The sequence below is a fragment of the Ochotona princeps genome, chromosome 28 (assembly GCF_030435755.1).
Source record: "Ochotona princeps isolate mOchPri1 chromosome 28, mOchPri1.hap1, whole genome shotgun sequence".
In the NCBI taxonomy this organism is placed as follows: domain Eukaryota; kingdom Metazoa; phylum Chordata; class Mammalia; order Lagomorpha; family Ochotonidae; genus Ochotona; species Ochotona princeps.
Genome location: NC_080859.1, coordinates 11507921 through 11534634, shown reverse-complemented (window position 1 = coordinate 11534634; position 26714 = coordinate 11507921). Strand labels below are relative to the sequence as shown.

Here is a 26714-nt window from a genome sequence, read left to right as displayed (position 1 = left end):
GGCTCAGTACCTAGGATACAAGACGACTTCTAAAGCCCAGGCTCGACGCTCTCATTTCGAGTTTAGGGGGGCAATGGGGAAATGGGGCGTCCTCCTCCCAGCCGCACCTGTTCCCTCACGGTCCTCAGTGGGGTTCTGAGAAGCGCCCCCAGGGCCGACTCCTACGGCGTCCTCCTCACAGACACACTCCCAGAGTTGCCACAGGCTTCCGGAGCCGTCGGGGGGCACAGAGCCCTGACGTGGTCACCGTCACGCCCGGGCACATTTGTGAGGCTGCGGGGGGCATGCTCCTCTCTGAGGAAAAGACTCCCCTTACTCTGCTGTCAGTCCTCGGTCTTCGCCCGCGGGGGGCGGGGCTCCGACTCTAGGAAACCAGACACCCGTGGAGCAGGGGATCCCCAAAGCCAGCCTGGCCAATCGCGGCTGGCGAGCCAAGGAGACCAGACCTGACGTCAAGCGTGATTAAGTTGGCGCGTCACCCCGACGTCAGCCTTCTCTGCCCCTCGGACGTCCCGTCCCGGGAGCACAACTCCGGCGACTTTGGGCCCCGCCCCCGTGAGAGCGGAAGGCAGCCAATGAGAGCGGCTCTGAGGGGAGCGCGGCCAATGAGGAGAGCTGGGGGCGGGGCGCGGGGCCGGAGGGTGGGGCGGCCGGCGGCGGTGGCAGCCCGCGGTCTGGCTGAGCGCAGTATATGACAGTACGTCAGCAGCGGGATGGCCGTAGCTGTGGCGGCGGCTGCAGGAGCCCGAGCAGCCGCGGCCGCAGTGGAGGCTGGAGCCCGAGCGGCGTCGGCGGCGGCACCCCGGGGAGTTTAAGATGGCGGCGGGGGGGGCGGCGGGCCTGCGGGAGGAGCAGCGTTACGGACTGTCTTGCGGGCGGCTGGGGCAGGACCACATCACCGTCCTCCATGTGAAGCTCACGGAGACGGCGCTCCGGGCGCTCGAGACTTACCAGAGCCACAAGGTAACGCTGACCGGCAAAAAAAAGCCGAGCACTCGGGGGCTCGAGGAGAGCGAGAGAGGGCACCTCTCCGCCTCCCGCCGCGCCTCCGCCGGACCCGAGGCAGCCGGCGCCGGGGGGCGTCCCCCGGAGCCCGGTGGTCCGCGGCGGCTGCGCCGGGCAGGGCCGGGCCGGGCAGGGTCGCTGACGCCGCGGTCCCGGGCCGGCCGGGGCGTTCGCTGTGAGGAGGGCGGACGGACGGGCGGCCCCTGGCGGCGGGGCCGAGGCAGCCGCAGCCCCGGCTTCGCTGCGCTGCCGCTGCGGGACTTTCCGACGGCTCTCGTTTGGGTTTCCTGGCTTGCTGGGTGCCAGGGAGAGGAGAGAGGAGTCAGGGGGAGAGAGGAAGAGAAGTGAGCGGATGCCGGGGTCCGCGCGGTCCGCGAGCAGGAGCTGTCCACGATTCGGGCTCTAACATATGGGCCCGATGGACCCGCAGAGGCATGGACACCAGCGCTCCGCGAATGGGGGACTGGGACGCAACTTGAACTCCCCCAGACTCTTGGGGACACGCGGTGCCTTCGTAGAGATGGGAACACGGGAATTTCGAATAATGAGGAGCTAGCAAAACTGTGGACCGGCACGCCGGCTATGGGCGGGGGCGTGTAGGGGAAGAGTAGGGGTGTACACGGTGCCCCTCACGCAGACCAAGGCAGAGAGGCAGGGACGCACCTTGCACTTTCGGGGACAAGGGCGCTTCGCGATCCCAGGCACACATTGCGTCCCCAGAGCAACGCCGCAACCCAGAGCGAAACTCTGGGCTCTTCAGCTGGTGCTACTCGGAAGCAGGATTTAGGGTATGGGGGAGAGGAAATCATGGCAGCCTGGTGTCGGTCCCCGGCCTGTGCCCGGAGCTGTCACCGACCCCCATGCGCAGAGCCAGCCTCACGGTGGGCGCGAAGGAATCAGTCGCGCACTCGCGCCTCTCCCCGGTGCCAGAGAAAGATCCGCGGACGCACAGGGAGGGGCTCAACTGGACTCAAGTCCTCCGCAGTTAGAGGACAAATGCAGGGATGCTTTGGCGTTGAAGAAGTTTGAGAGCAGAGCACCGAGAAAGGGGCACGGCACCGCGTGCATAGAGAAAGCCGTGTATGGGTGTGCGGTACTGTGTGTGGATGCAGCAGACACGAGTGGGCACCTTGCCGGAGGGAGAGAGACGCGGCTCTAGAGCCCCATCGCATTGTAGTCCTCAAAGAACTTCAACCCTCAGAGTGGGCTGACAAGTAACCTGTCCCGGCTGGGACCACCAGCGGGTCTCCTGAAACAGCCACCCCCTCCCCCACCCCGGGGCAGAGCGCCATCCAGTCAGACTCATGCAGTTATTCAAATAAAAGTGGAGAAAAGAATGAACATCTGTTGAGCTCCCACTAGTGCCAGGCACTTTAAATGCATAGAGGGAAGACAGACCCGGGCAGGCAGGGCCAGCCGCAGGAGAGCTGTGAACCTGGGCCAACTGGGCTGGCGTTCAGAGTTCCCAGCATACACCAGCACACCTTGGGTGATAGCTGGACTCAGATGGCAGCGGATGTGTAAACTCTGCCATCTCACAGAATTAGGTGGACACGGGAATGCCCACACCAGCATGCATGGTAGCCACCAGGGAAACATACAGTGAACATACAGCCTACATGTGGCAGGCAGGGAGCGGCTGGTGACAGGGAGAAAGATACTCCTACAAGATGACATCCCCATGAGGAAGAGCCTCAAGTGTGGCTGGGAGGCTAGCATACAGCAGCATCGAGATACAGAGATACCAGTGACACACAGCAGTGTGTGCCCGTCAGGTGCACCTGTGGTGCAGAGAGCAGCCCCAGCATGGAGGGGGAGTCCCCCCTGGAGGACACCAGATAAAAAGGCCCAGGGTTGGGAGCAAGATGGTGAGATATGCTGGCCTGTTTCCAGGGGAAAGGCGTGGGAAGGAATGACTGGGAAGAAGGTAGGTCGGTGGTAGAAAGAACACTAAAGAGGAAGAAGCCAGAGGGAGGAGGCCAGTCCCCAGAGGCTGACACACGCAGTGGGTCGGGAAAGGCAGCCAGCCAGCCAGCCACCTGGCTGGAAAGGCCAGGCAAATGGTATGGCTGGTTAGAATGACACTGACGCCATGGGCTTGGCTGGCAAGGGTGGGGCACTAGACGTGCCCAGGGACAGTGAAGTGACAGGAGCTCCCCACACCTGCTCATCTGCCTGACCGTGGGGGGCCCATGAAGGGAAGGCTGTTTGTTTTCCTACCCTTGTGTGTGGCCTTCGCTTCGGCCTCCTAGACTCTAGCATTTCCATGCTTGAGATTGAGATTAAAGTGCTCCCAAATACTCAGTTTTTATGTGCCGGAATCCTCCAGGGGACAAACAGGAGATCAAAAGTTCTTTTTCCTGAACCCAGTAGTTTGATACACATGAAGTCAGGGGCCAGGTGCTCCTTACTGCTTCTGTTACCTGTTAATATCATGCAACATTTTTCCATCTCTGAACATGCAAAATCATGGGTCTGGTCAGGCTTTTTCAAGGCAACCAAGGGAAAGGAAAATTTTTTTTTTTTCTCAGATTTCTCCACCTTTGTGAGAATGGAATATGGAGGATGGAATCTCTCCTAGAAGTTTCTACCCAGAAACTGGTGGCTGAATTTGGGGGGTTGGAAAAGTAAGCAGAAGTTGGCCTGAAATTGTATGCCCCTGTTAGGTAAAAAGTGGGAACAGACTGAAGAAATAGGGGGGCTTTCTGGGTGACTGTGTCCACTGTTGCTCCTTAGTTATAATGGGCCAAACCTACAGAACTACTGTCACAACCCTTGCTCCTAGCTCAGCCAAACCAGGCTCTACAGTGGGCTCAGAACATTGGCATCTGGCTGAGCTTTTAGGCTCCAGGGGGAAAGATACTGATGTGGTCCCATTTTTTCACTTTCCTTCCATATCAGAAGTAGGGCTTATGACTTTATATTGTAGGTGCTATTTGGCATGATGTGGTTATGTGTGAATTCATTGAGAAGTGTCTGATGACCAAGCTTATTCTTTTAAAGACAGTATTAATTTGTCAGACAAAACTGCCCCCCTCTGTGCTGTGCTCCTATAGGAGTGTGCCTGATTCTTGGTGACAAATGGCCTCCAAACAGCTTTGGCCAAAGTGATGGCTCTCATACCTTTAATAATGACTTTCAAAGGGCCAGTCATTGCAACAGGTTAATTTGCTAAATTAAGTAGCGGAGTCCATTTTTGCTCAGGATGTTTCCTCTATTGAATTTATTCTTCTCAATTAAACCACTCTACCTATGGTTTCAGAGCAGTGAATTTAGAAATTTTAGCAACTACAATTTAGGCACAACAGGGAAAATTCAACAAATCCACTGTGGTTAAAGTTCATGGGAACAGAATATTTAATGAGCTTCCTGAGATTTGGTCACAATTCCTTATTATAAGCTTCAAAATGCAAATTTGATTATCATTAGTGATGTATTCTGTTTTTAAATCTTCCCCATTGGGCAGGGGGACTTTGTGAGTCCCAAGGCAGGAGCCTTACTTGAGGAAAGATCTCCTACAAGTTGTTTCCCACTGACTTTGGAGGCAGAAAGGATCAAATGGATCATACGAAGATCAGCTAGAAATTAACGTTAATGGTTTGTAGGAAATTTCACATCTGCTAATATAAATGTCTGTTATATCAAATTTATTCTAAGTGTACATAGATAATTTTGAGTGTGAGGACAAGAAAAATAAGTTAAAAATCTATAGTCATTCAAAATTGATTTTTCATTGCATGACCTATTTTAGCTTTACATACCTTAAATGAGTATGTATTACTGTGTTTGCATATTTCTCCCAAATATAAGACTATATTTACCGTTAAAACCTAACAGTTTCAAATGTGTTTCTGCTAGTTTCCTCAGTAATATGGCTGGCTTTCTTTTGACATTTGAATAATTTATTTTATAACAAATTAAAATATTGTTTTCAGGTTCAGTTTTCAGATTGTCTTCATAGTTGCTGGGTCTGTCAGTGTAGGTTTTTTCTTTATATTTAATCACAAAGGTAGTGGCTCAAATATTATTGTGTTTATTCAACCATTACATAAAAAGTCTTGCACTGTTGTGTTGGAGAGCCGGGAGTGCTCATTTTTGAGTAGAATTCTGTTAACACATTCCCTTATCAAGACTTTTGGCTTGAAAGTGTATGATTAATATCTTCTAGGCAAATGCTACTGTTTTAAAAACGTGTTCTATATTTCCACTTGGTTTTACGTGAAGAATTCGGTGCTTGTCTGTATTAGCAGGTATTTGTTCTACCAGTCAAGGCATAACATCTTACTGATGCCTCCGCAGATACTGTCTGAAGTTCCTTTTAATGTCTTTACCTGATCTTTTTTAAGCCCTGATTCCAAAATTCAAGGGGTAGATTATTTTTTATCTTAACCTTTTTTTCTTTAGCGTATGATTCACTGTAGTTTAAAACATGGGAAAGGTTTATGTCTTATTTTTCCCTATCTCTTTTCTGCCTGTCTCCAAACAATGTGTGTGTTTCTCTGTGTGTGTGTGTGTGTGTGTGTGTGTGTGTGTGTGTGTTCAATAATTTGCTTCTTAATTACGGAACACTGTATTCTCCTTAAGGCCCTAGTTGGGCTCCCAGAGTTGCCAGTATAGTTCTACAACCACCATTGGGCATGTTTATCCACCAAAGCCATGAGGCTTGATGTGCCAGAAAATGTAACCAGGTATAATGTATATGAGTTAATCTGACTGACTGACTTACCATAGACTCATCTTTGGTCTGCACTTGATCTCAATTTGCTTCCTATCAAGTGAAGTCAAGTTTGTGGCTCTGGCTGCAGTGTTTGAAAAGTTTATTCAAATATGCAGTTGCTCTACACAAAGGAGAGTGCTCCTCCCTGAAAAAAGTAGTAGCCAGATTGCCTGAAAAGATAGACAGGCAACCTTGGCACCAGAATTGGGAGGGGAACGAAGGAACATATGTGAAGGACTGGAATATGTTCAAGAAAAGAATTTAAAAGGAAAGGAGTGTAGATTTCTTGGAGTGATTTACAGGGAAGCTTAGCAAGGACAGTCACCAGATTCAGCCTTTCCCACTTGCTCCACTTGCACTTGTAAAAAACTACGGAAGCTGTGCTTGTGGGCTTATTAAGTAATTGGTGATGAAGCTAACAGAGGGAGGAAAAGGAGAATTTCAGCTGAGCCAGGCCAGGGTCATTTTTAACAATTTGCAGTGACCCTCTCCCCTGCCACAAAGAGACTCAAGGGCTTGGCACTAGAGTCCAGTCACTTTGGGCCAAATGTATTTGGAGTGTTGCCGATGTCTCCAAACTGTGATGTTAAGGGCATTGCTGCATTTACCATGAACTTGGTTTTATAATAAAGAACATAACAAGTAAAAAGTCCCACATTCTCACTCTCCTGCATGCCTCAGCTCTTGCATTTCCTATGACTTATGCAAACATGTGGAAAAACAGGTCTGGAGTAGAATGCAATGAGCTAATGACCGTATCTTCCCAGGCAAATTAAACCTGAAAGCATGGCATAAATTATATTTGCTAGGGAGAATTGCTTTTTTCTTTTTCTCCCCTTCTTTTCTGTATTCCTTCCTTCTTTCCCATTTGTATATATGCTTTTTGGTTGTAGCAAGATTGCCTTTGAGAGCCATGTGAAATCTAAATGAAGAAATGGTTTAAGATATCTACTACTGGTTTACCAGAAAAGGCCAACGTAATATTTCCATGGCTGACAATTAAACAGAAATGTCAAAACAGAGAATCTTATTGATGAAACTATAAGCCTATTTAAAATACACAAATCAAATTAGCATTTTGCATTATCTTCTACTGTCAAGGGCAACTAGTTTCGTAGTAACCAGATTATTAAACAAATGGCATGAATTTATTTTCTTCTTGGAGATCTTATGTTATTCACTTAAAAAAACTTTAGGTATTAAAAGATTATATCAGGAGAGACTGTATTGGGAGCCGTGTTCCCCCAGAGGAAATGGCATTGGTGAGGAAGGAATGGTGGTGGAAAAGGTAGGGCAGGCTCAGAATTGTAAGGCAGATCTGTTCCACTGAGCCTGGTGTGAAGGGAGATACAGTTGGATTGAAGAGACAAAAAGCAGGTCACAGCAAGTTGATTGCCTCACTGAGAAGTTTGGACTTTATTTCTGTCAACATTGCAGGGACACAGAGCATAAATTTTAGATGATCTCACTTATTCTGTAGGATCGCTCTTGACTGTAAAGATGGACTCTAGGGTGAATCTGGAAAGAAGTAACAAGTTAAGAAAGAGTGCTTGGTCCAAGCCAGAAATGACTGGGGCCTTCACTCGGACTCTGATAGGAGACCAAAATGAAGAGGACTAACAACAGAGCCTTAACTGAACTGCAGTTTTTGGCCATTGGCACTAGGAGAGGTCACAGTAAAAATAAGGGAAATGAGAAGCGTAGGAAGCCTAAGGGAAAGTGGCTTCAGCAGGGGCTGGGGCTGGATAAAGATGATGGGTACCTTTTTAATGAACATTCTCTTAGCCTTCTGGTGGTTAATCCAGAGATTTAGGCTTGATTGAATGTTTTCTATTTCAGAAGTATGAGAGTCTGACAGACATTGAATAGTGCTTATATAAACTCCATTTGATGGAAATTTTGAAGATTGTTGACGTTTAAGGAGAAGTTAAAAATGCTTGGAAAATTTTTTTATTTTGAGTGTGGCTGTTTTAATCACCTCTCATTTCTATAGATTTTCTTTTTGAAATAGCTTTCTCTTTATATTACACTTAAAGTCATCATTAGAGCATGAATATGGAAAATCAAACCTCCTATGGTTTTCTGTCCCTACTGATTATTAAAATACAAGTAATTATTATGTGCCTGGGTTCACGTTTCAAATAACATTCTGAAATAGCATAGTTCCTAAAGGTCTTGAGAGAAGCTGTATTTTCACTTCTTCCAAACTACCTCCATTTCTGTTTTGCCATTTGATTCTCTTTGACAGTTCCTTTTATGAGAAACAAGGCAGTAAAATCATGAATATTTAAAGTTTCTGTTATATATATGCATGTGCTAGACTAGTGGGCTAGCTACTCAGTTCATGGTCCATGAAATATTTTGCCTCTGAGCAACAAAGGTAAAATCAGTCTTGAACTTTGCTCTAAAATTTACTCAGATAGCATAGAATCTAAATATGTTTACCTGAAAACCTAGGTAGCAGCACATTTTAAAATAATATTGACTAATGGAAAAAAAATAGCACTGACTTGATAACCTTGCTTTTTGACTCCATTATTAGAAGCCATGATTCCAAAGGTGACTGGAAAGAATGTCCATATAGTAAAAACTCAATTGAATTGTTTTTCCTTTAATAAAAGAAGAGGCAGGAGTTGGAGTTTCAACTACTGAATACGCGCTTATTGATTTAGCCTCTAATATGTATCTGGCATTGAACTAGGCATTGCAGATCTAAAGCGAAATAAGTCAGAGATGGCCCCTGCCATCAGGAAAATGCCTGTCATTTGTTAGAAGCAGGAAAATGTGAGACAATATCAAAGCAAGAAAATCTGGATTTAGGGGGAAAGACCAAAAGAGAGAAGGGTTATGGTTCAGGAAATGTGTGTGAACCAGTTTTCATTTTTAACTGCCCCCTTAATGCTCAACCCACCATCTGCACCATTCCCTTGAGATTGTATCTGATAAGGGGCCCCAAGCCAGTAGTCAGTCTTTGTTCCCATCTTACCAAACCTTGCTGTCCGAGAGAAAGATCTTCCATCCTCTGGTTCACTCCCTAAATGGCCACAATGGCCAGAGTTAAGCTGATGCAAAGCCAGCAGCCAAGAGCTAGGAGCTTCTCCTGAGTCTCCCATGCAGGTTGCAGAGCCCATAGCCTTTAGACTATCTGCTGCTTTCCCAGACCATATTGGCAGTGGAGCAGCTGGGACACAAACTGGTGCTCATGTAGGATGCCAGCACTTGCAGGTAGAGGATTAGCCAGTTGAGCCCTTGCACTGGTTCCTGGAAGTTATCTGTTTGAACAAGGAGCATGTTAAGTAGTTGATATTGTTGTCTTCTTGCTCCTGCTATCTGGTAACTCTTATATTTCATTTTTTTCTGTTCTGCAACAATGAGGGAAAAAAATAGCCTTAACTATACCTGTTCTCTAATCTGATTATTCTTAATCTGCAGTAATGTAAGGAATTTCTCCTACATGGAAGAATAGATTGGCTCACAAGACAAAATACTAGATTAGTTTTAAGGCTTAATGGCTCTTTTTGCCTTCTTTTTTTTTTTAAGATTTATTTATTTTTATTGTAAAGTTAGATATACAGAGAGGAAGATCTTCCATCTGATGAATCACTCTTCAAGAAGCCAGAACGACCAGAACTGCACTGATCCGAAGTCAGGAACCCGGGGCTTCTTCCAGGTCTCCCATGTAGGTGCAGGTTCCCAAGGCTTTGGGCCATCTTCAGCTGCTTTCCCAGGCCACAAACAGGGAGCTGGATGGGAAGCAGGGCCTCCAGGACACGAATCAATGCCTGTATGGGATCCCAGGGCATGCAAGGAGATGACTTCAGCTGCTAGGCTATTGCGCCGGGCCCTCTTTTGCCTTCTATTAAAATATTTCTGACAGTCACTTCTCAGCCTTTTGTCTAAGACTAAATGTAAAAGATTTCAGGCAAAGGAGATATCATTTATTAAAATATTCTTGGATTTTTGTCTGAATTTCCTATTGTGTGTTATTGTAAGTATATAGCTAGCTTTTGACAAGAGCTGAATATGTTTAATTTCTTTAAGATCTACAGACTGATTTCCTATTTTAGCTACAGTTATTTTCTTTTCTCTCTACCTAAACTTTTTCTTTTTTCTACAATGGCTAAAATATCATTATCAGTTTTTGGATTTTCTATCAGATCATATTATCAAGAAGAAATCATAAAATGATTCTTTAAGTAAAAACCATAACCACAAGTTCTGAAATGATACAGTGCCACTTTTGGTGAGAAAGATGTCATATCCCATAGAAAATAGCTTTCTAGAATTATCTGCTTACACAAATGAAAACAAACCCTTCAGCTGTTTGATTTTTCTTAAGCCGTAGAACAAAACTTTAACAAAACAAATGGATTTGTTACCAGTTCTTACATCTCTGACTTTAGGTGTTTCCAGTTTTGTTTGTATTGGTGGAGAGGAGCAGGAAATGCTGTTTACATAAAATGGTGAGGGCCCAGCTCTTGAGCTCCTACCGAGTGCAGCCTCAGGTCCCATGAGTGGCTCCGGGTGATTTATAGTTCTTACCTAAGAAATGAGAGTAATCGTATCTGCCCAGCAAGAGTGCTTCTGGGAATTCCTGGAGGTGGTAGTAAAAATGGCTGGAGTGCCTGGGACGTTTTACGTTCGCAATAAATAGAAACTGATTAGCTGTAATTATTTCTTGAAACAATCCCACTTAAAACAGCCAGCTGAAATTTCATCATTTATAAAGTTCTTTTTGTTTGAGGCAAAGTTGTGTTTTACTAAGCATTTTTTAGATCTTTATCATGATTTACAAGGCAGCTTAAGTGATACTAAATTTTTGATAAATACTTGCTGATTTTAAATCATTCAAGAATGCGTGAGTTAACTATTTCACGGATAGTCAAATTAAATTTAAATTTACTCAAAATTGCGTAATGGGTTCAAAGGAGAAGCTAAATGTGTGAAGAATGAAGTTAGAATGATCTCTGTAATGCTTCTTAGACAAATCACCCTTTCTTAGAGAAATCACCTTTTTCTAGGCCCCAAACACTGTTTCTTGTCGTTGTGTATTCACAAAACTGATGATTTGTGGTAAGGTACGAGTAACCATAAATTTGTTGACAGAGATAAACTGCATGTAAATATTTTTATTAATTACGCTTTAGGGATAAGTAACGTTTTCATGCAACTCCAGATCCATGAATTTCCCTCCTTCTGTTCTATACTAATAGGACTCATGTCAGTTATTAGTATCACTTAATGAAGTTAATACTTAGTAAATTACTGTAACTCTTATAGTAATGAGAGCTGGTGAGGAATAATTCCTGGAAAGAAGTGGACCTCAATCTCTATTTGGTGCTGAAGCAGTTTTAGTTGCAGCAGTGTTGGCTTGGAATGGCCAGTGTCAAGGGCATAACCAAGCTTAGAAGCATTTTAGTGTTGCTCCACTTCTATGCTGCTCCCTGCATTTCAAAACAGATACAGACTGAAAACAGTAAAGCTGCTCCAAATTTACCCAACTCTCTTGACTGAAACAATCCTGTTACCAGATTTTTTAAGCCGTTTTGTCTAACGGCATTTCCATAGCCAATTCAGAACCAGATGTAGATACAAGATCACTATGTTATGTCTTGCTCAGACACTATTGGGTGAAACCCTGGAGTAACTTGATATTCAGTTACTTGGTGCAAATATTTACTTAGAGGGAAAAGGAAATGTCAGAGCCGCGCCCCCCAGAGACTAATGAGACTCTTAGCAAAGATTTTTTTTACAAAGGCTCAAGAGCCTTGTTTGTTTGTTTGTTTGTTTGTTTTACAAGTTATTATTTGTTTGAAAGTCAGAGAGATGGAGAGAGCAAGAGAGATTGAGACTGCTGGTCCTGCTTCCCACACGCCCACAGCACGCAGGCTGAACCTGGGAGCTCAGACCCAAATCCAGAGCTTCAGGGATGACAAGGATTCGGTTGCTTGAGCCATCCCTGCTGCCTCCTGGGCAGTGCATGTGCAGAAAGCTGCAACTGGAAAGTACAAAATGCAGATGTCCCAATTGGTGTCCTAACCACCATGTAGGATTCCCATCCCGGAACCATGAAAGCATTCTGGGTCATATTTAGACATTTATAATTACATCCTCTCTTAAGATTGAGTTATTTTCTGTTATGCTTGAAGCATTTACTTATAGGATTACTGACCTTGAAACTTATTCTTGATAGTTATCCTATTAATGCAGTGAGTAGATGAATAAGTGGTATAAAGTTTTAGATGTTTCCTCTGGTGGCATTTGTAGAAAACTCAAAAGCTATAGCTTAGTAATATATTCTTATCTAAAAATTCTATCAAAGTTTTAAAAAGTGATTCTCTTAAGTTAGTTGTGTAGGTTGACAGCTTTTTGTAGTAATGAACTTAGCCTGTCGGATTTGGGTTAGTGAATGCAGCTGTTCCATAGACAAAGGGTTTATATTTAAGTGAAAATTGCAGCATAGATATTTGCAGGTGTTTCTTTATAATATATGGCATAGCTCTAGGAAACAAATTTCTGTTAGTGTTTCATTTGAAATTGGTCATTAGAAATTTTAATGAATTTTTATTTAATGAAAAACAAACATTGAGTTTAATAATTTTATGAAATTCCTTTCCCTTAGATATAAAATGTCACAAAAAGAAAGAACGAAAGAGAGAGAGAGAGAAAGAGAGAGAGAGAGAGAGAGAAACAACCAGTGTGCATCTAGAGTCTTAAGTGTTCAGCACTTGGGGGTGACCTGTTACGTGTATCTATGTATGTGGCATTCAGAAGTGTCATTCTAAGGTTCAGTTCTGTGATCCTGATCAATGTACTCTACCTCTTCAGAAATCCAGGTTGATTTCTCTGAGACAGAGATAGGATTGCACCCTACCATCCCAGGCTGGTTTGAGGAGGCCCGTTTAGACAACAGTGGATACTGTCTTGCATTACAAAAAAAGCTGATCATTTTTGTTGCGTCCCACAATATAGATAGAAGCATATCAGAAAGTTTTTTAAACTCAGGTATGGGATAAAACGTTGTGTAAGATCAGAATTCCCCTTGGAAGCCCCAAAATTGTCCTAAAACATGGCACACATTGTTTTGCCTACACCACCCTGAGTAGTAACTAGTATATAGTGTGTATAGTGGTTTACTGCATATATAAAAAGCATCGTCTGGGCCCGGCACAGTAGCCTAGTGGCTAAATCCTCACCTTGCATCTGCCAGGATCCCATATGAAATCCAGTTCATTTCTTGGCTGCTCTACTCCCCTTCCAGCTCCCTGCTTATAGCCTGGGAAAGCAGTTAAGGACAGCCCAAGGCCTTGGGACCCTGCACCTGCATGGGAGACCCTGAGGAAGCTCCTGGCTCCTGGCATCAGATCAGTTCAGTTCTGGCAGATTGCGGCCACTTGGAGAGTAAACCAGTGGATGGAAGATCTTTCTCTCTGTCTCTTCTCTATATATACCTGCCTTTCCAATAAAATAAATAAATCCCTTTTTAAAAATCGTCCAAAATGAATTCCCTGTAGTTTTTTTTTCCCTTTTGGCTAAGCATAATGTAGATAAATACTTGAAAATTAAAAATGAGTACAAATCCTCTGTGTCATGACAACTAGGGGAAAGAACCTAAAAATAAACGTACTTTGGCATCTGGACATGAGTATCTGGAAAAACAGCAGCTAATGGAAGTTAAAACAAATGGGCACAGCTCATAGTTCACCAAATGAGAGCAGCAGTGTTTTGTCTGGCTACAAAAAGGTTTGACACATTTCAGTTTGGATCCTCTCCTCTGGACATTCATTCTCCATGTACCTGCCCCTTCTTGTTGCTTTCCCCAAGTCTTCTGCTTGGATCTGCTTCGCATCCATTGAGTCTTTGGCGCCTGATTTATCCAAAAGAAGGCCTGGCTAAGGCAATTAATCCTACACTTGAATGTTAAATGAACAATAAGTATGATCCACAAGACAGTGTGAGATAAGTTATGCCAGGCTGAAGGAGCAGGAAGGAGCTAGCACTAGAGAAGAGAGTGTTTGCAAATGGAAAGGCAGCATTGCCCAGGGACTTGGGGCTGGGGGCGCTGCACGAGGATAAAACCAAAGGGCAGCCTGAGTGCAGGTGTGTTCTCAGGGAGGAGCCAGCTTTGTTAGATACTGGGAAAAATTCCAGTGACCGGCCTCTGCTGGCTGGCTCAGTGATCTGGAAGCACTTGAAGGGAGGGCAGTCTTTATCTAGGTGCCAGTGACAAGGGCCTGATATGAGCCAAGAGCCTTCAAATAGAGACCAACAACTAAATTTGAGGGAGTCTGGGGCTGATTGGCGGCCCCTGATGGCTGTGAGCCTAGTAGCCACTGGGCATCATGTTTCTGTGGTGCCTGATCTTTAAGCTTTCAGCGCATCTTCATCCCTGGGAATGTCTGCCCTGCCCACTGTCTCCTGTAGGCTCCAGAAGTACTCATACTAATTTCAGCCTTTCTCACGAAAACATCCCCAGGAGCTGCCCTGTAATCCATTTTTCTGGCCCTGCCCTAACCCACTCTATCCCTTTCTAAAGAGCAGCTTCCCCCCACAAGCACATCCTCAGCAACTCAGTCTCGTATTCAGAAGATTGCAAGAGCCTTCAGTTGTTTGTTACATTAAAGGGGAAAGAAAGCTTGAAGGTTTTTACGAAGGGCCAAGGAGGGGCTTAGGAAAGCTGTTTGACAGAGCCGTGAGCCTTAGGTGTGGACACCTTGAGGTCTGCTATTGCTCTTATCCTCCCTATTTACTCTTTAGCAAATAGAAACTAGTTTTTGAGGACAAGGAATGATTAGGCCAAAACCGGCAGGTCTGGGTCCTATCTGTGTCATTTCAAGTGTGAAATCGGTCAACATACACGGTGCTTCTTCCCGGGCTTCTGTTTTCTTCAGGGCACTTGCTCTCCTTGGAGTTTATCGCTTCTAAATTACTCACTCAAAAAGTCATCAAATCTTCCATAAACCCTTTGGCTTTCCTAGTATCTGTCCTAATCCGCCATCTTTCTAAGAATTCTTGCTGCACTTCTCTGTGTACTTAGCTAAGTACTTCATCATTCTCAAATTTTCCCCCAACTGAGAAGTGCGAACTCCCTGGCCCGAGGGATTAGCCCGCTCACATTCTGCTATCTTGCACAGCAGATATGTGTGCAACACAAAGTCATACACACCAAGTAACAAGGACCTATCTTCGGTGCTGGTCACAGCGTATTTATCAGTGGGACACAGAGCCTGTGGGAGGTGCGTGCCAGTGCTATGCACGGTCTCTTCTGGATTTGGAATTCTGTGATTCCAGTGACATATTGACTGCAGGAGTGTGGTGAGGTACAGTGGGGAGAAGAGACTGAATTAAGTGTAAGGTTGTGAGCTTGGAGTCCCAAGAAGATAGAGTAGCTATTGTCAGAGAAGTAGGAAAGCAGTGTTGGTTTGGTTGGGGAAGCACGAAGTGCAGAGTTGGTTTAGTGTTGACCAGTTGTTAGGTTTGTTGCTACTGCAAGTTGCTAAGGCAGATGTCATGCAGTCGCTTCTAAGTAGCAGCTGTAGCAAGAAAGGTCATGAAATGAACATGCTGATCAGAGAGCTAGGTAAGGCTTGGAGTACAAGGAAGGGATACTGTCTGGTCAAGAGATCAGGAATTTGAGAATGGAGAAGTTTGCACTCATTTGACGAGCTTGATGGAGAGAGAAAAAATTCCAGTGGAGTAGAAGACAAGGAGTCAAGAGAGCAGGGTGATTCATCTCAAAGGAGATGCTCAGCTTTTGGGATTTTGAGGGAAATTCAGAGGGCAGGGCTGAAGGGGACAGGACCCCATGTAACCTGAATTGTAAGGCCACCCTCCTCCGTAGAAAGGGATTCACCAGGTCCCTACAAACGTGCTTTCATGATGTGAGGAAGAAAAAAAACAGTTCTTTCCATATTCTCATTATTTTAATCTGCCTGGTAAGCTTATAAATGTGTAGAGAGACTTGGAGAAGTAACCAGTGTTAGGTGACATACCCAGCTGATGGAGACACAGGTGATAGAGACGCAGGTGGCTCTGTAATAAGTTTGACAGTGTTCATCAAAGCGTCTTGCTGTAACGCTGTGCAGAAGTAAGTCTGTAACAGAGATATTCACACACTCTGGTACTGAACAAGTACATAGATTTAAACATTTAGTTGTTTGTCACAGTAACTAAATTTTACCTTCTCTTTTTTTTTTTAAATAGAATTTAATTCCTTTTCGGCCTTCGATTCAGTTCCAAGGGCTCCAAGGGGTGAGTACTTACTGATTTGCCAAAAAATCTAATATTCTTATATGTGCTATTAAAATTTTCAAACCTGTTTTCACCTGACCCTCTTAATATAATCAGTCACTCTTGTGAGCTTTGAGTATGTGAACATGTCTTATATTTTAAAGTGCTTGAAATTTTAACCAGCTTAAAAAGTAATGCAGGTATTGATATTGAGGGGGGATTTTCTCCCCACAAACACGGATGATTCCATCAAGGTCGATAAATGTCTTGTTTACCATAATTAAACATCCATTAAGGAATGACTAATTTCAAGCAAGTTATGATTATATGATTGTTGTAACTTTTAACCAAATGTTACCTGTACACTCAGTTTTTAAATGTGTATCTTATAGAAGCAGAAGTTAGGTTTTTCTGCATCTATTTTATTTCCACATTTGAAAACATATAACTCCTAATAAATATGGTCCTATGAATTTTGTGTTTATAGTAGTTGATAAATGTTTGGAGTAGCATCAATATCTTTAAATCATTATTATTACTTAATAGTAATTAAATACATAATAATCATTCCTTTTTGCCTCTTTGTTTAATATGCATCTCTGTATTGGTTCCTATGGTCACAGTGTGGACTCAAAATAAATATAATCTTTTAAACTTTTAATGGAAAGCATTACAAAAGTCAGGTTGATCTTGCCTGTCGACACTAAGGCTGCATGCTTCTTAATCTGTGGTGCTGTGCGAACTTGAAGGAAGTGTTAGCGTGCAAGTCAGAGCTTTGCTTCCACCTGACAGCTGTACAATGAAGTCCTTCTCCCCGCTCAGTAGCTGAGTGCTCATCAGTGGGATCCTGAATCTTGTGGTATTCTGAATCTTGTTCTGTGGCTTCTTGGATCATGTTTCCCACATGCCAAGGGGTCAGTTCAGTTGTCTGTTTAAGGTTTGAATTTCCCTGCCAGTTCTAATGGCATCAGCAATGTCTGAAAGGGCTGTTCCCAAACCATTCAGAGTCCATGAGACCCGAAGGACTCCCTAGAGGAAAAGACCAAGACTAGAGGGAGGAGAGTAAGCCTCCCTCTCACTGTGGACTGTGGAGCTGGCGCGTTGTACTAGGGTTGCTGCTTCGCTTTGTTTTCCGTCTCCTCCCCACTGGGACGTTGAGGCCAGGGAAACGCAAGTTAGAGAGTAGTTTCTCGGGAGGATCCAAGTTAGGCTGAAAGACCAACTAATGGAGAACCAGCTAATGCAGAGGCAGCGTGAATGGCCTTCTCTGTCATACTAGCTGTCTCCAGCCCTTAGTTACCTTTGCAGAATGGGCATTTCATGTTTGTTCTCAAATTCTCCTGTTGTCCCCCACCCACCAGCTTTCCTGTTCCCTTGAGTCCAAACTGCCCTAGTTTATCTTTGCCCACCCTGCTCTCCTTAAGACTCTGTTCCAGTAATTGAGTTTATGAAAGACTGGTACGTCGTAATGGGTGTTTGAATTGGAGCAGAAAAGTTTGCCAGCACAAGTGAATGGGGAGCGGCTTTGGTACAATCCAGTGGACAGGCTGCATTCTGAGCACTCTAGGAAGCTTGGCCCCACCTTGCTTATTCTGGGTCTGTCTGTCCAGCCCCCATCCTTTTCCATTATTCTCACTGGGAACAAAATACATGGACTCAGCATTGTTTCAGAGCCTGCAGCTGCATTCCATCCACCCCTCCCCCGTGCTCTGTGCAGGGCTCTCCCCAGCCCTTGGGACAAAGAGTCATTACAGGGGAGAGAGTGGGTTGGCACAGCCCACAGGGAATATGCAGCGCCCCAACCATGAGGGTCTTCAGCACACTGCTCCTCTGTTTCTCTTGAGAGCCACACTAATTTCACACTGCCCGTGCCCATGGCCTACAGAGCCCAGAAAAAGTCAATGTGCTTACAGTTTTCCTGTGTGGAGGTGTTCAGGGCTTCAAACTGGAAGGTTTAAATTCAGTTTTCCAACAAAAGAGACTTCTCTTTCATGACAGCTTTTATTTAGCCTTTTGCATCAAATTTGATTGAAAACACACCTTAGCCATTATAAGCATATCAATAGACAAATTTAAAACGCAACCGAAGTGTTGAACAGTGAACATGAAAAATCATTTCCTGTTTCTCTGATGAGACTCCATAGTAAGGTCTCCATGGCTATGCTTTGTCTTGTTGCTAATTACAGCATTTTACCCCTCAGTAATGTCTTTAGAAGGCCAGAATTTGGGTCTTGGCAGGTTAGCTACTAAGCATATTTACTTTTTTGCTTGAACATGTTCTCTTAGGTTGAAGTTTACCCTCTAAGTAAATACAGACTGAAACTTTAAAGTCTAGCAGTATGCTGCTTAGAGTGGAAATTCAGAGCATCATTGATTACCTGGGTATTTATCACCTCAGCTGGGCAGGAGCTTTTACAGCATTAAAAAATATGAACTGTCTTTCTCAGTTTATCCCACCACTTTGCCTTAATCGCAAGAGAGTACTCAGGAAACTGGATGATCATTGAAGGCGTTTTCTGGACTGAGAAGATGAGGAGGTATCTATAGGAGAAGGCAATTCTGGTTTCTAAATTCAGAATTATTGGGTAATGAATATGTCATCCGAAAATGCTTTATTGATTGTCAGTCAGTTATTTTCACAGTTCTAATCCATACCTAGGATACTCATAACCAAAGGTTTACTAGGCTGATAAGTACCTAAATACACCCGTGTATTTGAACAGAAAATGCAGCTGGGAAAATGCACAAGTTCTGCTACATTGATGTGTCAGTTTAAAACATTCCAAGGGGAAAGGACACTTTGTTTGACTTTTGAAAGTTGGCTTTATTTATTTGAAAGGTAAAGAGAGATGCCAACCTACCATCTGCTGACTCAGCCCACCATTGCCCATGGTAGCTAACGCAAGGCCAGGCTGAAACAAAGAGCCCAGAACTCAATCTTCCTCTCCTATGTGGCTGGCATGCACTTAAGTACTTGAATTGTCACCTGTTATCTCCCACAATGCACATTAGCAGGCAGCTGGATCACAGATGAAGGTAGGACTCAAACTTAGGCACTCAAATATGAAACATAAGCACTCCAAGTAACTGCTTAACCACTGTGCCACAAAACCTGCCCTTCATTTCTTATGTATTTACTTGAGCCAGAAGAAACAGACGAAGACAGATCTGCCATATGCCCAAAAGTGGCCGGGGTTGGGCTACACTGAAGCTGAGAGCTAGCAGTCCAATCCAGGTTTCTCACAGGGTGCTAAGTACTTGAGCAATTGTTTTCCAAGGTGTGTATCAGCATGAATCTGGAGTCAGGAGGTAAGCCAGGACTTAAGCCTGGACACTTCATAATTGCACACGGGTGACCTAACCACCGTGCCAAACACCTACCCTGCTTTTATTGTCAAAGTAAGCTGTATGAAAATCAGGCTAGTTTTCACTATCTGTTTCAGATACTGAAAAATGTGGCATTTGAAAGTTTCCCAAAGGCACATATTCCAGCGGCTTTTTAAAAACCAAACTCTGTGCTTTTATACTTGTAGAAAGTTTCTTGTCTAGACAGTTGATAAAGAGGCAGAGATGTAACTGCAGTCTCGCTCTTGACACAACTAAGGAAGGGTTCTTCCTGCCAAAGTGCACGGTTTGAGGAGAATGGGAGCTAGAAACGAGTTACTGCTACGCTTACCAACTGACGTAACTATTTGAAGCGGTAAGGTACCAGTGATGTGCTAATGGGTTAATTTAGTGTTCTGCTTCTTTAGTATTCGTCACACAAACGTTCTTTCAGCTGTTACTGATGCCAAATACTGAAGTTTTTAGTATGAAAAGATGCAAGAATTGTGAAGAAGAGGTTTTAAACCCACCCACCCTCCAGAAAGTCTGATAAACACATGCAGACTAATATTGAAGAAAGGCTTATTATTGTAGGTTATAGTAGGACCCTCCACATGAAACTTTTTCGAATGGGGGACTGTGAGGAGCAAGTCTTGTGTGTTTTGATGAGCATGAATCAGCATTTTAAACAAAGATAGTGGTTAGCAAAATGTTGTGTCATTAAGAACTGAGCCTGCATACACACAAAGGTAGATCTGAGGTGTGTTCCAAGTGAGATAAAATCTGAAATGACAAGGTTCCTAGTGGGAGATAATGGCTACATCTGCTGGCACGTGGGGCCCTAAACTTGACTTGCCTTTGCCTTCAGCCACTGGGCCCCAGGGAGTGATTTCCTAGAGCAGGGAGAGATGATGTTAACTCCGGGATTTGACAGGAGAGCATCATTCCTCGATTCTTTCTAATTCCATTGCTTATTCTCAGACTCAAGTAATCCCAGTGGCTTTTGAGAATGCAAGTCAGTTTTATATAGATGGCTTTTGAAATTATTTTTAAAAAGAGGACTGAATGTAGAAACTATTTCCTGTAAGTACCACGTGGTGTCTCCTGTGAAACACTGAGTCAGACACTTTTCCAAGAATGAGTGAGGAACAGGCAGCTGAGGAATGAGTTCAAAGAGTGTGCCTTCCAAAATGGCATGGTGACCTGCAGATTAAGTCAGCCTTTAGCTGGGAACTGCAAGGATGGAGCAGCACTATAAAGTGCCTGCCGTAGAGTCATTAGCTCTAAGACAGAAGGCTAGAGTCTTTATAAATCTCCAGATTTAGCCAAGCATTCAGAAATACGTTGTTAACTGTTTATTTTACTTTGTAGGGGCTAGGGAGAAGAGCGGGTCTGAGAAACTAAATTATAGAGTATTTGAAATTAGCAGGCAATTTCAGCACACTGAAAAACGCTTTCCCCAGACTGCCCTCCCCTACCCTGCTAGGTACCTAGGAAGCAATGATAATCATGGGCTTGAAACAGGCAGCAAAGATAAAAATAAATGCCCCACACGGCCATCCAGGCTCAGAGGTTCCACCTTCTCCCTTTGCCACACTGGCCTGGCGAGCCTGCTGGTCTCGCCAAGAGTTGTATTTAGTTGGTCTGCAGGGAGGACAGCTGCTAACAGTCACCTTTACACTCTGTGTTCTGAATGTAATTCAAACTGAAAGGCTGTTAGAGTCACATACTTTGGTAATGGTTATCAATATCCATTGCTGTTATGGTGATTCACACATTTAGATAGCTTCTATTTTAATATTAGTAAGTTATAACTCCTTAGCCTGGGGAGTAAGATATCAATAGAATAGTAAATTGCCTAACCTTTCAATTGAATTTTACATGTATGCATATACAAACACATCTTTAAGTCTGCTTATAGCTAGGGTATATACTGCCTTGGAAAATCTGTCCTCTACTGTAAACATTCAATGTTAGTTTACAGCTTTCAGTGGAATAACCTCCCTACTTTATACTGCCACTCATGTCCGGCCTCCCTTTGTTTCTGGATAAGGACCAGCTATAGGGCTCCCTATATGAGCATGGCAGTGAACTAAACCCTGCATCCTGGGTGCACCCCATAACCAGGGGCACTGCAACCACCAGGAGCACAAAGAGCTGCGCCCAGCCCCCGTCGTACCGCCAAGCCTGGGAAGGTGACTGTGTGTTTTGTAGTGCCTGAGGAAGCCATCTGAAAATGCTTGCTGACCACAGCCTTCCACGGGCTCTCGTGTGGGGCAACAACGCGATAAGCCTCCCAGAACATGAGCGTGAAAGGTGCTTGCCCTGCTTTCTGCTTCCCCAAACTGCCTCACTCTGGAAACTGGCAACTGGAGCTGTGGCTGAAACGCGAATTGCATTCTTAGCAGTTAGTTAAACTTGCTGTTTTCACAGTGTAAGCATGTGTGCGTACGTGTTGTGTGCCAGGCACCAGGGTAGACGCTGTGCAGACAAAGGTAAACACAGCCTTGAAATGATCGCTCTTAGTCCTGACTGATAGTAGCTGTAAAATCCACCGCTGCTGGTGCTTTTTCAGCTTCCACCAAAAACTGGAAGTTGTGAAATTAAGGAATCTCTGATGTGAACAATGTCACCTCAGTAGCAAAGTCACTTATGGAAGTGTGGGAAATAATCTTTTGTCATCCTATGATACTTTTTGGCTCATGTGACTAAGCAATCCCTTGAATTTGCCACATGAACATTATTTAAATATCTATTGATCTCTTACTTTGTATGTGGCCCTATTCTAGGCCCACAAGGTGACCTTATAAAAGCTTTATTAAAAGGAATGGATGTTAAATGTTGAAGCAGAAAAAACAAATGTCAGATGTCCAAGGCTCAGATGTTGTTTCTAACAACAGATAACGCATAAAAACCAACATCCCATGTGGGGGGGGGGGGTGTTTTCTTTTTTAACACTGAATGCCTCCGAACTTGGAGTGCATCTCTAGACTGGCATCCTAGCACCACAGTGTGTCAGTGCTAGGTATCTCTGAATTGTCAGAGGCCTCACAGAAGGACCTCACAGTTGCTCCCACCTTAGATCTGTCAAATACACAATGGGATGGTTTCGAGTTCCTGTTTGCTGTAATAAAATCGTGCCCAAATTTCTTTCCTGGCTTCACCTTTGACTAGCTGCTGATTATTAGTTTAATACGTCAGGCAAAGCTAACAAATTTAGAGCGAGGATATGTTTTTATACCATCCTTGAATCCTATTCATTGTTTTCATTAACAAGAATCCTGGTCACAATCCACAGAATCCAAGTCATAACCTTCCAGTAGGCTACCATCTGTAGCTTAAAATAGTGAAGATTTTCTTTGTTTCTTTTAAAGATTTATTTGTTTTTATTGGAAAAGCAGATATACAGAGAGGAGGAGAGACAGAGAGGAAGATCTTCCGTCTGATGATCCACGTGGCCGCAACAGCCAAAATTGAATCAATCCGAAGCCAGGAGCCCTGAGCAGGTTCAGGGTCCCAAGGCTTTGGGCCATCCTTGATTGCTTTCCCAGGCCACAAGCAGGGAGCTGGATGGGAAGCAGGACCACCAGGATTAGAACTGTCACCCATATGGGATCCCGGCCCATTCAAAGTGAGGACTTTAGCTGCTAAGCTATCATGCCAGGCCTGAAGATGATTTTCTGTTTATTAATCTGGAGCCAGGGAGTCCTGTGGCTGGTTCAGCATGTTTTCTGTCCAAGCTGCCTTGACTTCGTTGATATCTTTGTGTGAAAAGGATGGAGAAAAAGGAATTCCTATGTATTTCCAAAAGTTAGTGGTTAAATCACTATTCAAACTCTGCTAGCAATACCAGAGTACATATTCACAGGCTTTGGTGACACGTAAAAGTTCAGAAGTGACAAGAGAGAGCTGTATTTGCAGATGGAATTGTGGTATAAAGCCCCAGGTTTTAGTCACCTGATTAAATACAGTGGCAGGCTGACAGATGAGCTTGGATCTTCATCCTCTGGGAGGGGTATACCAGGGAGAGTGGGGGCACAGCCCCAGGCAACATGCCAGACAAAACCCCAAACAAGCACAAGACCACCTGTGGTGTGACCCCATTTTTTTTTTACCACAGGCAAAATCAAACAATGTATTGTGTAGGCTTGTGTCCATGGTGTTGCCATTCAAAGCAGAATGGAAGCTCAGAAAGTAGTGGCTGGCTGAGTAGGGAAAGGCAGGCAGAAAGGGAAAGAGCAGCAGGCGGGAAGAGAAAATGTTGTGTTGATGTCCTAGTTCTAGAAAGGTGAATTTATAGGGGTGCGTTATAGTCAAGTTTCTTAAGTATCAAGCTGTTCTTATTTTGCAGAAGCAAATATGACATGCAGTTGGTTCTTGTTAGCATTAACTTTAACGTACCGTCTTCATGGTTTGAATGAGAAACACCAGAATGTGTTTCAGTAGAAGCCCAAAAAACCTTTGTCGTCTTAAATCTCTGAATTTTTCTATAATTATAAAAGAAATGTCTGGAGATGCCGATTTTTAATTATATGACAAAAATTTAGGAGAAAAACTGAATATTAAAGGTTGGAAAACTAAGGAGATAGTTGTGGTATAGCACAGTAATTCACCATTTGAGACACTGCCATCCCATTGAAAGCTGGTCAGATCCCAGCTGCTCCACTTTCTACCAGCTCTGTTAATGCCCCTGGTTAGCAGCATACGATGGCAAGTGCTTGGGCCTCTGCTACCACCTGGGAGATCCAGATGGCCTGGCCCACCCCCAACTGTTGCAGGCATTTGAGGCAGGTGGAGATCTTTCTCTTCTCTCTCTATTAATCTACCTTTAAAATGAATTTTTTTTAAAAGTTGACAAGGAGGATAGAGAAGGCAGGTCCTAGAAGTTATCTGTAGCTAGACACCAGTCCAATATCTTGCTGGTCAACTGCTTGACGGACTTGCTTTGTCATCTATCAGGGGAGAAAGCAAGTTATCTCGTGTGTGTGTGTGTGTGTGTGTGTGTGTGTGTGAAGTTTCTCCCCAGTGGAGCAGAAGGCACGGGTGAGGTGCTGGTGTTATCAGGTGTATGGGTGGAGAGGCCTTCTGCCTTGCTGTGTTCATATTCTCACTTTGGAACAGCGCTAGTGGGAAGTGTCCTGGGCGAAAAGCCAGTCTTGAAAAGTAGCACTTGGTTAAATTTTAAAAAAGATTTCTCTCCCTGGCCCCACATCCTCTCCACATGTAAGTGTGTGTGTGTCTTCTGTAACTTTGCTTTCCAAATAAATCTCTAAAAGATGAGGTTCTTAGTGGGCCTACTATAGTTAAACTCAGAATTCAGTAGAAGACAGACTTAAGAGAACTATATTGGGTCCACAGCAGCACAGAGAAAGGGACAGGCACAGGAAAGGGACAGTCTTTTATAAAATACTTTTAAAAACCTTAGAGCACTTAGTAATCATTCCATAAGTTATCTTACAGATAACTGAGTTTCTGTCAACATTAGTCGATCCTGGGGAGTTCCTTCTTCTGTTCAATCCGGTGGAGTGCTCTTTAGAGGTCTCTTAGTTCAGTTATGCGGGTGCCCCACAGATGAGGAAGGAAGGCAGTTGAGGGTATTCCATTTCCACCAAGCAGGAAGATGATACTAACATGCATTGCCACAGCTATCTGAAAGTTCTGTGTTTGCCTATAAAGGAACACTTCGTGGTAAGGACACTTGGTGTTTTGTTAAGTAAGGTGCTGTTTGTCCCTTAGAGAGTTTGAAGAGTGGATAATTAGGAATCCACAATTAATTTTGAGTAAAGTCTTATGTTCCATAATTTCTGATCCTGCCAAAAAATATCTAACATTTTTCAGAAATATTTAAAGTGATTGAGTAATGAAAGGTGAGTGTTATGATGAGCTGAAGCTTAATGAAGATTTTGTATGCAGCCTTTGTTATTTCTCTGATTAAAAAGCAGAGTGGTGGGGAGAATCCAAGTACCTATGAAACTGTGTTACATACTATAATGTAATTAATGAATTGAAAATAATAAATAATTTTTAAAAAAAAGAGTGAGTGAACATTTGGGGATTGTATAAAGTACGCAGAAAAATAAGGATAAATAAGAAGTGCCACAGTGAAAGCCAGTTTTGTCAGACTTCTTTTGTCGTGCATAAACACTTTAAACTTTTTAGTCAGTGTATTTGCTTTTATTTTATTCTACTTTTTTCCATTTGTGTCATAAACATCTTCCAGATGTCATTAAAATAGTAAACCGTTTGTAAATACATAGATGTCTACCATTTCATTTGATGGATGCACTGTGACTTATTTGGCCGTTCTCTCGTAATATGGTTTCTGTAGCAGTAGCAGTATCCTTGTGAGCATCCTCTGCACAAACCTCCATTTCCATCCCCAGTTGTTTCCCTAGGATAGATTCCTAAATGTGGGTTACTAGGTCAAAAGGTATGAATACTTGTAAGGCTTCCAATAACTGGCCCTACATTGCCCATCCCACCCCTGAAAGTTGCTACTGTTTTCTATGTTCACACCTGTTTGAAAGTGTCTGCCAATAAGGTATTTTCCCTGACCAATAATGAGCATGTGTTTGTTTGAATTTCAAGATTAATCATGCACTGTTTAAATGTTTAAACGTGGTTTGACAGTGTGATCTGCTTGACGATATCTGAGCCAGTAAAGTCATGCGCTGTTTTCAAAGGCATCCTGGAGCATCACCAAGTGCTTTACTGTCTCCTGAAATCACCAAAAGGAGTGGTTTTGAGTTTTATTAGTCCTGTTTCTTCCAATAGAATGAAGAGACGGGTTTTTTTTCTAATTATTCTTATTTATTGGAGAGGTGAGAGACAGGCAAACAGGAGTGCTCCCACTTGCTGCTTCACTATCCACACGTCTGCAAAAGTTGTGGCTACGCTTGGACTGGAGCCAGGAGCTAGAGACACAATCCAGATCTAACCTGTGGATAACAGGAACCCCATTGGAGCCATCACCATTGCCTCTCAAAGTCTGCATTATCAGAAAGCTGAAGTCAGGAGGCAGAGCTGGGAATTGAATTCAGATATTCTGATGTAGGAGGTGGTATGTAATAAAAAGCTGTTGCAATGGGTAGCCTAGTTAACAGGCCAATATCACAGTCCCTGAGTTCGATACCTGACGCTGCCTCCTGAGTGCAGGTTCGTCTAAGGCACATCCAAGGAGACAGCAGTAAAGATGCAAGTAGTTGGGCTCCTGACACCATCTGGGACACCTGGGTTGAGCTCTGGTCTCCTGGCTTCAGTATGGCCCAGTCCCGTGCCATTGCAAGATGCTGGCTGATCCATGTTTCTCTCTTTCCCTCTCTTTCATTTACCCCCTCAGAAAACATTTTGACTTAAAATCTACTGTTTGTGTTTTTTAATCTTACCTCCATTCAGCTGTAACAGTTTTCTTTGGGACAGTCTCAAGTTTTTCAACAGT

General features: G+C 43.8%; 1 protein-coding gene across 2 annotated transcripts in view; it reads left to right on the top strand.

The window, feature by feature from the left end:
* The first annotated feature begins 468 nt into the window (after positions 1-468).
* The window catches only part of ELL2 (elongation factor for RNA polymerase II 2), a 62870-nt gene continuing 36624 nt past the window's right edge, over positions 469-26714 (top strand). Inside the window, exons 1-2 of one of the 2 annotated variants that reach the window (XM_004586192.3) lie at positions 469-963; positions 15926-15973. In XM_004586192.3, the coding sequence (XP_004586249.2) occupies positions 817-963; positions 15926-15973 (195 nt within the window). In that variant the 5' untranslated portion in view covers positions 469-816. The remainder of the gene's footprint in view (positions 964-15925; positions 15974-26714) is intronic. The other variant, XM_058656412.1, reaches the window with a different exon arrangement.